The sequence below is a fragment of the Budorcas taxicolor genome, chromosome 11 (assembly GCF_023091745.1).
Source record: "Budorcas taxicolor isolate Tak-1 chromosome 11, Takin1.1, whole genome shotgun sequence".
In the NCBI taxonomy this organism is placed as follows: domain Eukaryota; kingdom Metazoa; phylum Chordata; class Mammalia; order Artiodactyla; family Bovidae; genus Budorcas; species Budorcas taxicolor.
The window spans coordinates 154,203,343-154,219,827 of record NC_068920.1 but is presented as its reverse complement, the minus strand read 5'-3'; the positions used below and the strand labels follow the sequence as shown (position 1 = coordinate 154,219,827).

The window sequence follows — 16,485 nt, the reverse complement described above, 5'->3', positions numbered from 1 at the left end:
CCCGATGTTCTTGTCACTCAGAATGAACAACTGTTAACATTTTGTTAGTGCTGTGATCTTTTTAAAACTTAATATGAAATATTCATGACATAAAAAGGTAAAAGGATATAGTAATAAACATTCACATACTTGCCATCGCCAATGCAGGGGAAGCCGCCCCCGCCCCTCCCCCCCCCCCCCCCCCGCTGTGAGGAAACAGTATCTTAAATTTTAGATTAGCATCCTGTCTTCGTAATAGCCTAATGAGATAGGATACTGTTTCTCTTGAGTCTTTAACATCTGTAAGTAAGCAAGTTAATGTCATCACCTGAATATTTTATCCTGGAATATGAGGGAGCACGTTACATTGCGCTAGTGTTGCCTTAGTTTGAATTTCCTCAAAATTTTTCTTTTGGTTTTGGAGATCCAGCTGTATAAATGGGAAATATAACATCTGTAAAATCATAACAATGGCTAGCCTATTATGTGCTAGACATTGTATTTAGGCAATTTTTGTTTGTTTTCTTTACATTTCACAATAATAATTCTGCTTAGGTATTTTCATTTTATAGATTAGGAAGGCTGTGGCTCAGAGAAGTTGAGTAATTGTCCAAAGTTCCACAGCCATTAAGTTGCAGAGCTAATTATTTTAATCAAGGTTTGCCCTGTATCACAGCCTGCATGTTCTGTATCATGCTGCCTCAGTCCTTGTCAGTAATCACGGTCTGTTTCTTTTGTAGGCAAAACCCAGAGACCACATTTGAAGTGTATGTTGAAGTGGCCTATCCTAGGACAGGTGGCACTCTTTCAGGTATTTGCATGTTTCATTATGATATGGCATGTTTGTTTATTGTATGACATAGCCATGCACATTGGATAATATGTGAATATTCTAAACTGTTATTTATCTTTAAGTGTGTTTAAGTGTCTTTCCCTTTTATCTGTGCCCACATCATCCTAGGGAACAATTTAAGAGTCATTGCTTTAATAGCCTTGAATTATGGCTTTATTCATTGTAACTATTGGATTTTAGTTTGTATCTTTCAGAGATACCTGGAAGTCAACATTTTAGTATGAAATATTATCACCTTGCTAATAGAGTGTTTAGAATTAGGTTATAAAATAATATAAAGGGAAATCTCTGCCACTTACCTGGGAGATGTTTGAAATAGATTTAATTCAGTAAATTTTATGTCAGCTGGTTAAAAAAGAGGTTGAAAATTAGTTGAAAGAAACACTTCTTCTGGCTTTAGCTTTTGGACTAATTTGGACATGTATTCTTGGACAACAGGGTCTTGGATAAGATTAGAGTATCTTGTTCAGGCTGAGTAAATCACTTTTTGAGCTAAAATCCTTCCTGGTTAATGAGCAAAAATCATCTTCTGGCCTAGTGTTCTTTTTCTTGGTGCCTAAGAGAGTGATGTGTTTGCCAAAGATATATCAGGGAGCATCTCTTGGTCTACACAGCAGCAGTTGTGTATATTTATTTGGTGTTTATGGAGAATGAATTTATTTGGATTAGAAACTTGGAGTAATCAGGATTCCAATGGTAGTTATGCCTATAATTGGCTGTACAACCTTGAGCATGTTTTCCACTTCATTATTTTAATTAGATTGTAATGCTCATAAAATAGCTACCTTTTGTTGAGTATCTATTGTTCTATTTTCCTACATGCTTGATGTACCTAGTTAGTTCTTACAGTACAACTCTTAAAGATAGTTGGATGGCATCTCCATTATGCCTATGAGAAAGTAGCATCTGAGAGGTCAGATAGCTTACCAAGATCTTATAGCTACTGTGTGGAATAGCAAGGGCTTTTGGTTCCAAGTCCTCTTCACTCTGCTAAGTTGCCTTCTTGAGGACAGTGACCATGTTATACACATCTCTCCATGGCATCTCCAGGGCTTTGTACAATGTCACTAGCATTTCTTAACTGCATTTCTCAATATCGAAAGTGAAAACTGTGTGAGCTTCACTTTCTGAATTAATGAGACATATTATAAACTTACTGGGGCTTTCCTGATAGCTCAGCTTGTAAAAATCCACCTGCAATGCAGGAGATTCCTAGGTAGGGAAGATCCCCTGGAGAAGGGATAGGCTACCCACTCCAGTATTCCTGGCTTTCTTTGGTGGCTCAGACGGTAAAGAATCCACCTGCAGTGTGGGAGACCTGGGTTTGATCCCTGGGTGCTTAACTTTCTGAATTAATGGGACATGTTATAAACTTATGGTCGTTCTGGAACTAGAATGTTAATATTCATCTTAAGTTATGCCTCTAACTGTGCAAACTACTGGATTGAGAAGGGAGGTAGCTGATACTAGGGGTGTTTGAGCTGTGGTACCTCTGTGAGCCTACTTGACAGAGTAACTAGTTGGTGATGGCTGTGATTTGATAGATTTAGGGACAAAAATTTTTCTTATTTCTACAGTTGCTAATGCTCCCCCTTTCAGTGCTGTAGTTATTTCCTCCCAAAGTTAAAATGAATTTTTTTGGGGGAATATGAACAAAGTTTAAGTGCAAATAAGATGGAAGAGTGTACAAAATGAGAAGTCTTTACCATATCCTCTTCTCCCAGTTATCTAATTCCTCTCCCTGTAGGCAACTCTTGTCTCATTTAACCCCTTTAGTTTACTTTTTAAAAACTTTAAATTTTGAAAATATTTTAAAAGATAAGTTACAGGTGTAGTTAAGTGTATACTCGCTTTCCTTAGAGTCATCAGTTGTTACTGTTTCGCCTTATTTGCTTGATCACTGTATTTTTTTGCTAAACATTTTGAGAATAAGTTGCAGACATTGTGACCCTTCACCCTTGAATACTTTAGAATTTATCTCCTAAGAATAAGGGCATTTTCTTAAATAACTGTAGTCCCATTATTGAAATAAGAAAGTTAATGTCTTTTGTCCATATTTAATCAGTTGTCCCAATAATATCCTTTATAGCACTTCCCCACTCTGATCCAATTCAGGATCATGTAATCCATTTAGTTTTCACAGCTGTTTAGTTTCTTTCAGTCTGGAATAGTTTTGCAATCCCTTCCTCCCTTTTTTAATCTTTATGTCATGTTTCTGAAGAACCTAGGTCTCTTGTTTTATAGAAAGTCCCTGGGTTTGAATCTGATTCTATCCTCATGATTAGATTCAGGTTATGGATTTTGGATAGGAGTATTTCAAATATCATATATGCCCTTCTCGGGCTTCCCTGGTGGCTCAGAGGTTAAAGCGTCTGCCTCCAATGCTGCAGATCAATGTGTATCACATCAGCAGAGATGTGATGTCCATTCCATTATCTGTGGAAAAAAATACATTAAACCTTTGTGTACAGTTTAATAGTTACAGAGTGAGTATCCTTGTTACTGTTATCCGGGTGAAGACATATAATATTGCTTGGTTCTAAGGAAATTCTGATTGTGGCAAGAGAACTCCTGCCCTTGTCCTATGCTTTGGCCCTCTTCTAAAGTGCTGTTTTCAGGCAAGGAGTCCATAGGGTCTGTGGGACATGCTTGCTTAGATCGTGAATCCTTCCATCCTAGACAAACTGTGAGTACCTCACATCTAAGAATTTCTTGACCCAGTGGCCCCAGAGTCTTATTTCCAGAGTCTGAGTCTTCCCTGGGGTCTGTCTTTCTGAGGGTCGACTGGCTGCTGGTATACACACCCCTAGACCCAAAGGGTGGCCTCAGGGTATCTGTTTGTGGGGAGTAGGGGATGGCATGGAGCTTGGACTTGGGAGTGGAGGTGATTGCATCCCTGTGTGTGAGGTTCCTGGCACTGTGGGATGGAAAAGGGAGAGATGGCCGATGGTCAGTTTTCTGTGAACCATGTTCCTACATAGTACTCTCAGGAATTCAAGAATTCTCAGTGTGAATCTGGCCTTCCAAGTACTTGTGATAGGAGAATGGAACATATTTTATTTAATAGTTTGTTAGCTTATTTCACATCTTTGAAATGTTTAGGCATATGGTTTGTGGACCTCAGTTTGTACTCTTGCCTAGGCCCTGTAAATGTTAGAGTTGGGGCTAGCCAGCGCCCCAGAAGTCCCTGCCTCCCTTTTTCCAGAGGTAACTACTATCCTGACTTTTATGATACTCATTTCTTTGTTTTTCTTTGTAGTTTTACCATATAAGTTTACCTCCTTGAAAAATTTAATTTAGTAATAATGCCTGTTTCTGAATTTTATAGAATTATTCTGTGTGTAGTTTTGCTGCTTTTTTAATCAAGTCTGTAAGGGTTCTCTGTGTTGCTGTGTGTACTGTGGTCATTTATTTTCATTGCAGTATAGTACACTTTAAGATTATATCACAGTTGATTCTGCTGTTGAAAGAACTTGAAGTTGTTTGCCATTTTTGGCTATTACAAGCAATGTGATAGCAATTATAAGGCTTTATATCAATACCTAAATCCTGGTGCATGTATATACATAGGATATATACTATACTTGATTACTGGATCACGCTAACCTGTTTTTCAAAGTTGATCTTGCTCATCTATACTACTTCCAGTGGTGTTTGGTCTTTGTCGTTCAACATCTTTACAGTCCTTAATACAGTTAGATTTGGAGTTATTTTCCAGCCTGATAGTTGTATAGTAGTATCTCCTCATTGTTGTTATTTGTATACTTTTCTGGTGACTAATGAGATTGAGCACCTTTTCATACACTATTGACCTCTCAAAATATCTTCGTTTTTAAAGTGCCTGTTCAAGGTTTAATCATTTTTAAATTTTTTCTATCTTCTCTGTGTTGTTTTATAAGAAATTGTTTGTACATTATGTATGTTATCTGATCAAGTGGGTTGTAGATATTGTCTCCTACTCTATAGTTTGTCTTTCACTGAATGGTATCTTTGATCAAAACTTCTTGATTTTCATACCTACAGTTTATTGATATTTTCGTACTCTACAGATATGAAGCTATTGTCCTATATTTTCTTCCAAGAAACTTAGTTTTGTCTTTCACATTCTTTAGTATGTCAAGTATTTTAATTTTCTATTAGATGATTAATATCCAGAAAAGCTGAACTTAAATTTGATTCCTTATCCATAATTTTTTAAAATTGGGAAACTAAATAAAGCCAAATTACTAAAATATGCTGTTCTTCTACATAAAACATGTTTTTATAAAATGGTCAGGTACTTCTAAGTAACACCTAAAAATTACCTCACAATAAAAGAATGACAAATGTTAGAAAGACCAGTAAGAAATATTCAGTTCAGTTCAGTCGCTCAGTTGTGTCTGACTCTTTCCGACCCCATGAATCGCAGCACGCCAGGCCTCCCTGTCCATCACCCTCTCCCGGAGTTCACTCAAACTCACGTCCATCGAATCATGTATGAACTCATGAAGGTATTGTTAACTGTCATGTGTTCTGTGCTCTGAAGAGCATTCCATGACACCATGGAAGAGACATGTAATTTGTCCGTTCTACTTAGATATTGTATCCAGACCTGACACTGAGTGGTACCTTCTCCCAAAGTTTGTGCAAATAAAATTTGGGTATACACGCTGAACTCACGGTACCGCTTACTTTGTTTGGGAATTCGTAAGATTTCCCAGTTGCTAATACCAGTGAATGAGCTGTCAAATATTTGATTTTAGATAACTTTTGTCTACTTATACAACCTTTCTTTCTTCTAATACAGCTTATATTTGCCTTTTTCAGATACTATTTAATGGATTATTTTTGCCATTTAGATGACTGTAAAGAATCTGTCTTAAAATTAGTCTTTGTTTCTTGGATCTGCATCTCTAATCTCTGCCAAAATACCTGAATAAACTTAGGTATAAACCTTACGCTGTAGAGTACTAGTGTCTGGGCATAATCTTCTCTTTGAAGTTTGTTTGCATCCCCCAGCGGGATTAATTCCCTGCTGTGAGAAGGTGGGCTACAGAGCACTGAAACTACTTTATGGGTCTTTAATTGGAGGAGTCAGTATAGGTTTTGTTCTATAAATTTCTGTGAGAGTTTCATTCTTACGATTTTTCTTATACTGTGATATATTATGTTCTCATTGTAAAAAAAAATACACAAAATTTTCCACTTATTTGAGTATGTATTAACAGATTATCATAGTGTATATTTTTTCTATTTATCTTTAAAATTTTAGTAGCTGGTTTTTGTACTAGTTTTTGAACTAGTTTTTGACCATGTGTAAAATTTTGAAAAATTATAAAGAGAAAAATTATCACTCAGTACTAACTAATATTTTGATTTATTTTCTTATAGCCTTGTATGTGTGTAAATATATAAACTCCCCCCCAAACTTATGTTACATGTATATGTTTTCCTTGTTCTCCCTTGAATCATTAAACTTTTCCTAAAATTATTAATATAGCTTTGTAAAAATCAATTTAGTTGCTATAAATTATGACATCATATCTATGTGCTATATTTACTGATAATTACATCTTTAGATTGGTTCCAGGATTCTCCTGTTGTAAATAATGCCAGTGAATATCTTTTGTATAATCTTGTTATTTAGGTATGTGGTTTTAATGTTTAGAAAAAGAAGTTAGATCATTTTGAGTGGATCTTTGATCTACTTTGTTCTTAATTTTTTAGTGCCTTTTTCTGCCGGCTTCATTTTGTGTTCTCTAGTTTGTCTATTTGTTCAAGAACCCACCTTACATAGGGATCCCAGAATAGGAATACAGTCACCTCCAGTTGTGAAAGTTCCTAGAGCTGAGTTCAGTCTATCTGACTGAAGGTCTCAAAAAAGGGTGCCCTTGCAAGAGAGATGAGCCTGCCCAGTCCCTTGATCACATGGCACTGACCATGCTGACACTCTGGAATGCGTTTCACACACAAGTGTCTCGTTACACAGCTGGCATCTCTGAACCTGCTGTAAGCACTCTTCTGGGCGGTTGCTTCACACTGGGAGTGGCAGCATGAGATTGTCAAGGCTGTTCCCAGACCAGCCTCCCTCTGTCAGCTCTCCTCCCAGTGTTTTTAGAAAGAAGTAGATAGTCAGGTTGAGAAACTGTTGTGAGAACTCTGTGAAAAGAAGGCTTAAGACGTGATGCTTTGGTTGACTGAGTTTTTCAGCTACCTTGGAGTTGAGCAGTAACCTTAAAAAACAAAACAAAACGTCTGGCTTTCAAGTCTCTCCTGAGTATCTGTTCACATTTCTGTATTAGCAGTTTCATGAAGAAAACTTGAGTGTTGGCCCACTTAAAATAATTGTGAACCAGATTTGTTCTTGAGCTTCATTCATAGGACTCTGATTCTGGGGTCTTCGCCTGTGATCAGTGTATGATCATCATTAGCTATTTTTTAAAAATTGACTTGAAAAATAAACAATTTATGCTGTCTCTTTAAAAGATGAAGAGGAGGAAAAAAGTGTTTTTTGAGAGTTGTTTTCCCTCAGGTTAAAATGTTCTTAGAGGTATTAACAAAATTTATCATCTTCTTGTTTTCAATAATAGGATAATAAATCACAGCAAATTTTTAAAGAATGGTGATAAAATAGCTAACATTCATTGAGTCCTTATTATGTCCCAGTCATTTGTAGTATTCCTTTTTAAACCTTGAATAACCCTCTAAGATGAGTCTTACTTTTGAGGAAACTGAGGCTTGAAGAGTTTAATGTATTTGTCCAAGTTGTTCACCCAGAAGTGGTAGAATCAGGACTTTAACTTCATTCCTGTGACATCTTCCCCAGAATAGCTGTCTAATATGACCTGCACATGCAGTAAGGAAATCAGATATATGGGGAAAGAAAAATCAGGCTTATAGAAAAAATAAGGGGAAAGACAGTTTTCATTCATGAAAGATGCAAATTTCTTTTCTTAAAATTGAAATTTAGTTGATTTATAAGATTGTTATTTTCAAGGGTATAGCAAAGGGATTCAGTTGTATGTATGTGTATATATATGTGTGTGTGTGTTTTCAGATTATTTTCCATTATAGATTATTACAAGGTATTGAAAATAGGTCCTTGTGCCATATAGTAAATCTTTATTGTTTATCTGTTTTACATATAGTAGCTTGTATCTGTTAATTGCATATTCCTCATTTATCCCTCCCTTTTCCCCCTTTGTTAACCATAAGTTTGTTTTCTATATCCAAGTCTGTTTTTGTTTTGTATATAGATTCCTTTGTTTTTAGATTCCATGTATAAGTGATATTGTATAATAATTGTCTTTTTTGAGTTACTTCACTTACTGTGATATTCTCCAGGTCTCTCCATGTTGTTGCAAATGGCAGTATTTTATTCTTTTTTTATAGCTGAGTAGTAGTCTACTGTGTATATACACTGTATCTTCTTAAACCAATTGTCTGTTGATGGGAACTTGGGTCATTTTCATATCTTGGCTGTTGTAAATAGTGCTGCTATGAACATGGGGATGCATGTATCTCTTTGACTTAGAGTTTTTGTTTTTTCCGATGTTTTTTGCTTTTGATTCAGCATGATTCAGTTCAGTTCAGTCTCTCAGTCGAGTTCGACTCTTTGCGACCCCCTGAACTGCCACGTGCCAGTCTTCCCTGTCCATCACCAACTCCTGGAACTGGCCCAGACTCATGTCCATCGAGTTGGTGATGCCATCCAACCATCTTATCCTCTATTATCCCCATCTCCTCCTGCCTTTACTTTAGCTTTTATTTTGCTTTATTACTTTATTTTTAAATTTAAAAAAAATTTTGTTACTTTTATTACTTGATTACTTTAGCTTTTATTTTGCTTCTTCTGAATTTTCCAGTAAAATTAAATACATTTTATAGAGTGTTAAGATATGGATCCTGATTTGTAGCAGTGTAATAGGAACAAATTACCACTCACTCCAAAGACATGGATTACTTAATCTTTGTAATTTCTCTTAACTCTAAGTACCTGATACTCCAGTTAGAAAATATCTTGTTTGGGATAGAGGCATGGAACCTTACCTCACTGTACTCTTCAGTTCAGTTCAGTCGCTCAGTCGTGTCTGACTCTTTGCGACCCCATGAATCGCAGCACGCCAGGACTCCCTGTCCATCACCAACTCCCAGAGTTCACTCAGATTCACGTCCATCGAGTCAGTGATGCCATCCAGCCATCTCATCCTCTGTCGTCCCCTTCTCCTCCTGCCCCCAGTCCCTCCCAGCATCAGAGTCTTTTCCAATGAGTCAACTCTTCGCATGAGGTGGCCAAAGTACTGGAGTTTCAACTTTAGCATCATTCCTTCCAAAGAACACCCAGGGTTGATCTCCTTCAGAATGGACTGGTTGGATTTCCTTGCAGTCCAAGGGACTCTCAAGAGTCTTCTCCAACACCACAGTTCAAAAGCATCAATTCTTCGGCACTCAGCCTTCTTCACAGTCCAGCTCTCACATCCATACATGACTACTGGAAAAGCCATAGCCTTGACTAGACGGACCTTAGTTGGCGAAGCTTCAAGCGGACTTTAAAAAGTCAGGGGTAGTTTTGAGAATTACAGTGTGTTTTGTATTTTAGGATTGTTACAGCGATTATTTCTTTAAACTAGAGGTGAGCCTAGTGAGAGCTCAGTGCAGTTAAGCTTTTGCCCACCACCTAATGAAATAAGTATCATCTCAATTGCATAGATAAGTAGGGTTCAATGAAAGTGGAAATTGTTTATTGAACTTCTTTATTCTAACATCTAGAGTAGTGCTTGGCGTATAGTAGACCTTCAATAAATATTAAATGATTAAAGCTTACAGATAGGAAATGACTTGTTCAAAGTTCTGAGTTGGGATTTGAACTCTAGTGTGATTGTATTCTTTAAACAAGTTTATAAAAACTGTGACACAACTTATATATATATGTATGTATATGTATAGTTTAAAGAATAAAGGTAAATTCATGTACCTAACACTCAACTTAAGAAACAGAACATTTAATTTCTCTGAAGCCCTCCTCTATGCCTTTTTCAAATTGCTTTTTTTCCCATTGAAATCACATTTTAAATTTTACCTTAATTGTATATCCTTGCTTGAAGCTATGTTTTTTTATTACACAGTGTTGATGCTCTAAATTGGTATGTAGAATGACTGAATTGCTGTTCTTACAAAGTAACAGAAAGTGAGCAATGTATTTTCTTAATGTTTGGTTATTTGGAACTGATTCCAGATTTCTTCCTGTTTCTAAAGTGTGTGATTTAAGGGCCATATGGGTATAAATTACGAAATAGGAAAGTTTCACAATTTTTGATTTATTCACAGCAGTGTGTTTCTTCTTGCTGTATCTGTGGTTCATTGTATTAGGCCTATGGCCTTCTAGGTGGACTAGGAATTCATTGATCTACTAAACAATAAAATCCATATGAGCCGTGAGTTTGTTTATTTTTATTGTCACAAAATACCAATCTCAGAGCCTCATTTTCTCAGCTATAAAATGGAGGCCCTAATAGTACCTACTTTATTCAGTTGAAAGGATTAAAGTAAAATGCTTAGTGCTTGGGATATGGAAAGTTCTCAAATAATAGCTGTTGTTATTGTTTTGAAAGGTTTAATTTTTTTAAAGAGAAGACTTAGGTTCACAGCGAAATTGAGAGGATGATACAGAAATTTTCTGGATATGCCTACCTCACACCTGCACAACCTCTCCTATTATCAACATCTCCCATGAATGTGGTATGTTTGTTACAATTGTTGAACCTACGTTAACTTGTCATAATCACCCAAAGTCCGTTGTTTATGTCATGGTTCACTCTTGGTGTTGTATATTCTGTGAATTTGGATAAATGTATAATGACATATATCCATCATTATAGTATACAGAGTATTTTCACTGCTCTAGAAATTTCATGTTCTACCTGTTTAGCCCTCCCTGTTGTCCACTCACTGATCCCCACCACTGATCTTTTTACTCTTTCCAGTTTTGCCTTTTCCAGATTGTCATATATTGATAGTTGGAATCATATTTGTATGTAGCCTTTTCAGATGAGTTTCTTTCACTTAGTCATATTGTTTAATGTCTTTCCATGGCTTGATGCCTCATTTCTTTTTAGTGCCGAATAATATTCCATGGCCTGGATGTGTCATGGTTTATGTATCCATTGACTTACTAAAGGACAACTTGGTTGCTTCCAGGTATTGACAATTATGAATAAAATTTCTAATAAACATTCACATGTTGGTGTTCATGTAGAGATAAGTTTGCAGCTCCTTTGAGTGAATATCAAGGAGCCTGATTGCTGAATTTTATGGCAAGAGTCTGTTTAGTTTTGTAAGAAATCACCAAGCTGTCTTCCAAGGTAGCTGTACCACTTTGCACTCTCACCACCAGTGAATGAGAGTTCCTGCTGCTCCATATCCTCACCAGCATTTGGTGGTGGTGGTGTGCTGAATTTTGGCCATTCTAAAGGTGTACAGCAGTGTGTGGTATATCACTGTTTTAATTTGTATCTCCCTGATTACATATTATGTGGAGCATCTTTTCTTGCGTTTATTTGCCATCTGTTTATCTTCTTTGGTGAGGTTTCCGTTAAGATGTGCCCATTTGTTAAATTGGGTTGTTTGTTTTCTTATGTTTGAGCTTTAAGAATTCATTGTATATTTTGGATTACAGTCCTTTATTGAATGTGTCTTTTGTAAACATTTTCTTCCAGTCTATAGCTTGTTTTTCTTATTTTCCTGATACTGTCTTCGGCAGAGCATAAGTTTTTAATTTTGATGAAGTTTGGCTTATCAGTCATTTCTTTCATAGGTCCTGTTTGTGGTCATCACAATGCCCAAGATCATGAGCTATTTAGTTTCGTGTTTTACATTTAGGTCATGATCTATTTTGAGGTAATTTTTGTGAGGCATGAAGGAAAGATTCAGTATGTGTCTAGATTCAGTATTTTGCATCTGGATGTCCAGTTGTTTTAGCTCTATTGGTTAAAAGAGACCGTTTTTGCTCCATTGTATTGCCTTTGCTGCTTTAGCAAAGATCAGTTGACTAATTTTTGTGGGTCTGTTTCTGGGCTATCTGTTGATTCATTGATCCGTTTGTCTGTTCTTTCACCAATGTCATCCTGTGTTGGTTTCTATAACTTACGATCAGTCTTGAAGTCAGTTAATGTCAGTCTTCAGATTTTGTTTGTTTTTTAAATCAAGTTAGGAAGAACTGACATCTTGACAATATTGAGACTTCTGATTTGTGAACATGGAATATATCTTCATTTATTTAATTCTTTGATTTTGTTCATCAGAGTTTTGTAGTTCTCCTCATGTAGTTCTTGTATTTATTTTGGTCAGATTTATTCCAGAGTATATTTTATTAATAATTTAATTAATATTTAATTAATTTTATTATACTATTATTTTAAATTACTATGTTATTTTTATTTAACACAAGATTTCCTATCTGTGTAGAACTCTACTGTCCAACAACTATCAGTCTAATGCAGCTGAAAAATGGGAAGGACAACAAACTAGCCAAAGTAGGTTTCTCAGAATCCAAGCATTCAGACTTAAATATTTTATTCATGGGGATCTCTTAGCTTATACCCTATGTGCTTTGGTTTGCCCTGAAGATTTTTCTGTATTATATTGATCAGCACAGTTGATTATGTTGATGACTTCAAATCATTGCATTAGATTCTTTTAGCTGAGAATGGCAGAAGCCCAGTGAAATCTGGCTTGAGCGAAATAGGGAATTTCTTGGTTCTCAGTACTGAGAAGCTGCAGTGGTAAAACTGGCTTTGGATTTTGCTGGATCTAGGTGTTCTGCGTATGGTTTCATAGATTTGTCATACCTTTAGCTCTTGGTTTCCTGTCTTCTGTGTTCATTGCTGGGCAAGTGGTCCCTATATGATGGCAAAGATAGCCACTAGCAAATCCAAAATTTGTATCTACCAGTTTAGTCACCCAAGTGGGAAGAGTATCTTATCTTATTTTGAGCCATTAACCCAAGGACCATTGTAAGAGGCCTTGTTTGGGTCATAGACTGCTCTGTGAACCAATCATGATGGTTTTGAGTGGGTGACTTTGAGATGCCAGTTGAGGAGTGAAGGAGTGTGTATGTGGGAGGCCTATTCAATGCCGTTTGGGTTCTGTAGCTGAGAATGGGGCAGGGTTGTTCCCCAGAGGAAAATCTGGTGCTATTACCAGAGGAAGGGAGAATGGATGGATGCTAGGCAGCCAAAATAAATATTCACTGCAGTCATCAGAAAAATGTTTTATTAAAATATACTTTTCAAAAAAGCAGTGAGATATAGTTTAGAATAACAACCAAAATAAAGAAGTTTTGGTGCTGAAAAATGTATATCTTCAGCTTTCTCAAACACTGTCATATAAGTCTTATTTCCCCAGGAATCTACATGACTGAGTTCTTATACATTTAATTTTTGGTTACAGTTTTAATCACTTATTCTTTGAGCTCTTACTTTAGGTTCAGTGCTGTGCTAGACTCTAGAAAGTGGAATATGAGCTCTGTAAGACAGGAACTGGACCTCATGTTTTAAATGCTTAGGAAACTTTTAATTTAACTTTTAGGAAATTATATTCTAGCCTTTGAACTTATATTGGTGTTATTTCACAACACATTTTGCATTTCTTTCTTTATATTACATTGATAACATGCAATCTCCCTAAAGGCTTTTATTAGAAAAATAAATCTTCAGGAAAGCTATCACTATGAGCTTGCTTTGCCCAGCAGGAAACTTTAAGAAATTGCTTGATTTAAGACTTTTTTTTTTAACCTTTAATGTTTCTTAGGCATTAGAATTTTATGTTATCACAAAGCCTTATTTGAAGAGAAAATAGACGCAGATGAATTACTGTCTAGGTTATAACAGTGTCTATTGGGTTGGCCCAAAAGTTCGTTCAGGCTTTTCTGTAAGATGTTGTAGAAAAACCTGAGCAAACTTTTGGGCCAACTCTTATATCTTCATGAATAATTTGTAATAAAAAGCAATGTAGTGGAGAGACTGTAGTCTTTGAAGTCAGATTTCTTGTGCCACCAACTAATTGTTTGACCATGGGAAAGTTATTTAAACTGATTCTAGTTTGCTTATTGTTTAAAGGAACTTTATATCTATTTGTTGGTGAATTACAGACAGTATGGTCTACTTTAAAACAAAAAGCACAGTGTGAGAGTTGTGAGTTAAGTTTTATTTGAGTCAGTATGAGGACTGCAGCCTGGGAGGCAGCACCTCAGATAGCTTTGAGAATCTGTTGCAAAGAGGTAAGGGGGAGGACAGTATATATGTGATTTTGGTAAAGGGGGAGTACATGCAATCAAACATATTCATTTTTTATAAAGTTTCTACTGGTCTCATGAAGTTTCTGCAAGTCATGAGAAACCGTTGTCACCATGAAATATTTTAGTATTTTTCTAGATATGAGGAGATACAAGAATTGGGCTCATAAAGTCAGCTCCTGAGAACATCTGACTATCTGAAGACCTATCCTGCCAGTTTTCCTGGAGCACAGAGTGCCTCATTCCTGCTTTCCACCCTAAACTCCTTCAGCGGGCTGTTGGAGGTCAGCAGCTGTGGCAGCACGTGATTTAATCCTTGTAGAGGTAGATGGCAAGTGACAATTTCTGGTTGACATTATGTATTAAAATGCATGACACAGAAACAAGTACAAATTAGGCTTTCTTGTGATGACTTTATTCAACATCATCCTTAAAACAGAAACAAAAACCCAAACTTCAAACCATAATAAACTCCAAACAACGAAACTTCCTGCAATTGTGATTTTAAGAGATTAAATCGCCCTTCTGATATAATTAAATTCCTTTTCGAAAGGGTTCAAAATACTAGAACAATAGTGAAGATATTGAACTCGATGAAAAGAAAACTGTCTGGATGACCAATTTTCTCTTTCAGAAAATGTAGGATTAATTCTGAGTTCTTTGCAGAAAAGCACACTTTGGACACATGGATAATTTCCAATGAGTAACCTATATATTTTTTTTCTCCACTTATGTCACAGTTGTCCTCAACTACCAGAGTGTTTTGTTCTTTTTTCTGTCTAGTTGTGAGAAGAGCCACATGCCAAGAAAGTAAGTTGGTATCAGAGATTTATTAAAAGAGCTCATTTCTGGAATATGGTCAATAGTTAGTGTGTATTTAGCTCAGTTTTCTGTCCTCAGTAGTAATCATCACTGATACTCAGAATGTTGAAACTGACTTCTAGAACATCGCAGGAAGAGTGCCATTGGGTTTGTTAGGTTGTGCTTATGGAAAATTGACAGAATTATTTGGGGAAGAGTTTCTACAAAGACTAAAATGAAAAATATTTTCATCATGGCTCTCAATGAAATAGAAAATCAGCTCAGCATAACATTTAATTTGTTCCTCTTCCTGATAAATTTTTTGGTTAATAGAAGTTCTTCTCTCTCTTCCCCGTAAAACTTCAAAAATATTATTAGCAAAAATCTGGTTAAGAGCATGGTTTCTAGGATTAGATCATCTGGGTTCAAATTCCAACTCCACTTATGACTTAATTCCCTGTGTGATTTTGGGCAAATTACTTAGTCTCTGTCCTGTCTTAGTTTCTTTTCTAAATTGTAAAATGGGGATGATAATGATAGTACTTGATAGTGTTATTGCAAAGGTTAAATGATAAAATATTAAAGAATTAAGCACAGGATACAGCACAGAGCACCTCTCAGTCTGAACTGTGTTTTGTAAGTTGGATTCATTTGTTTTGATGCTTCAAACTAGAAGTTGAGGGTCATTCGGGGTCTGAACTGAGGAAATGTCACCTCTTCCTATTGAAGACTCGTTCCTTCTATACTGTGATAACAGGGCATTGAGACCAGATCTAAGGCAGTTCTAGGCCCAGGGCATTTGGAAGGCTTGACTAGGTCCTTTCTTACTTCCAGCAACCTTAGCAAGTCCGGATTAGGTTTTGAAAAAGTTCTTAATCCTGGAGGTTGGACCCCGGAACAAGCCGACCTAATTTTTCTTGGGTTTGCTGAATGGAGATTGAATTTACTCAGGTTTTATTTGGGCTGCTCTGGGACTGCTATAGGATTAAAGTTCGGGCCTAGACCCAATATAAGTTGAGATTTAGGGCTGTTCACTACTACATTTCCTCCATTTTCTTTAGAAAGATTTTTTTGGAATCATATTTTACCCATTCAGCAATTTTTATTAGAGTTTGCTGTGTGATAGGTGCTGGGGAAGGGTCCCAGGAGGCATTTCAGACAGAAGGCAAAGCATTTGTGGACCCATGGAGGAATAGTTTATTTCTTTTTACTAGTTAAAAAGAATATGACTCTTAGGCAGATTCTGATTAGCTTGAGAGACCCTGTGCTACCACACTGTCAGTTCTGAAAGGGCAGAGAGGTCTTTGTTTATTCAGTTCATTGATGTGTGCCCAGCACCTGAAACAGTGAGTGGGACATGGTAAGCACTCAGTACCTATTTGTTGGGCAAATGAATGAAATGACACAATGGCAGCTGTTTATAGTGAACCTTGATATTTTGATTAGTCTCTGCAGTTTTATTGTTGATAAATATCTCATTTCCAGTAGGTTGAATGGCTGCTCAATTCGCTGTATTGTTTTTTAATGGAAATCCTTAGGTCGAACTAGAGAGAGGGGATTTATATTAGAAGCAACAGTTATA

The 16,485-nt window shown here is 36.3% G+C and overlaps 1 protein-coding gene across 3 annotated transcripts in view; it reads left to right on the top strand.

The window, feature by feature from the left end:
* DENND1A (DENN domain containing 1A) overlaps positions 1-16,485 on the top strand; it is a 540,190-nt gene that overhangs the window by 50,047 nt on the left and 473,658 nt on the right. For all 3 annotated transcript variants that reach the window (XM_052647633.1, XM_052647632.1, XM_052647635.1), the window contains exon 2: positions 720-790. In XM_052647633.1, the coding sequence (XP_052503593.1) occupies positions 720-790 (71 nt within the window). The remainder of the gene's footprint in view (positions 1-719; positions 791-16,485) is intronic.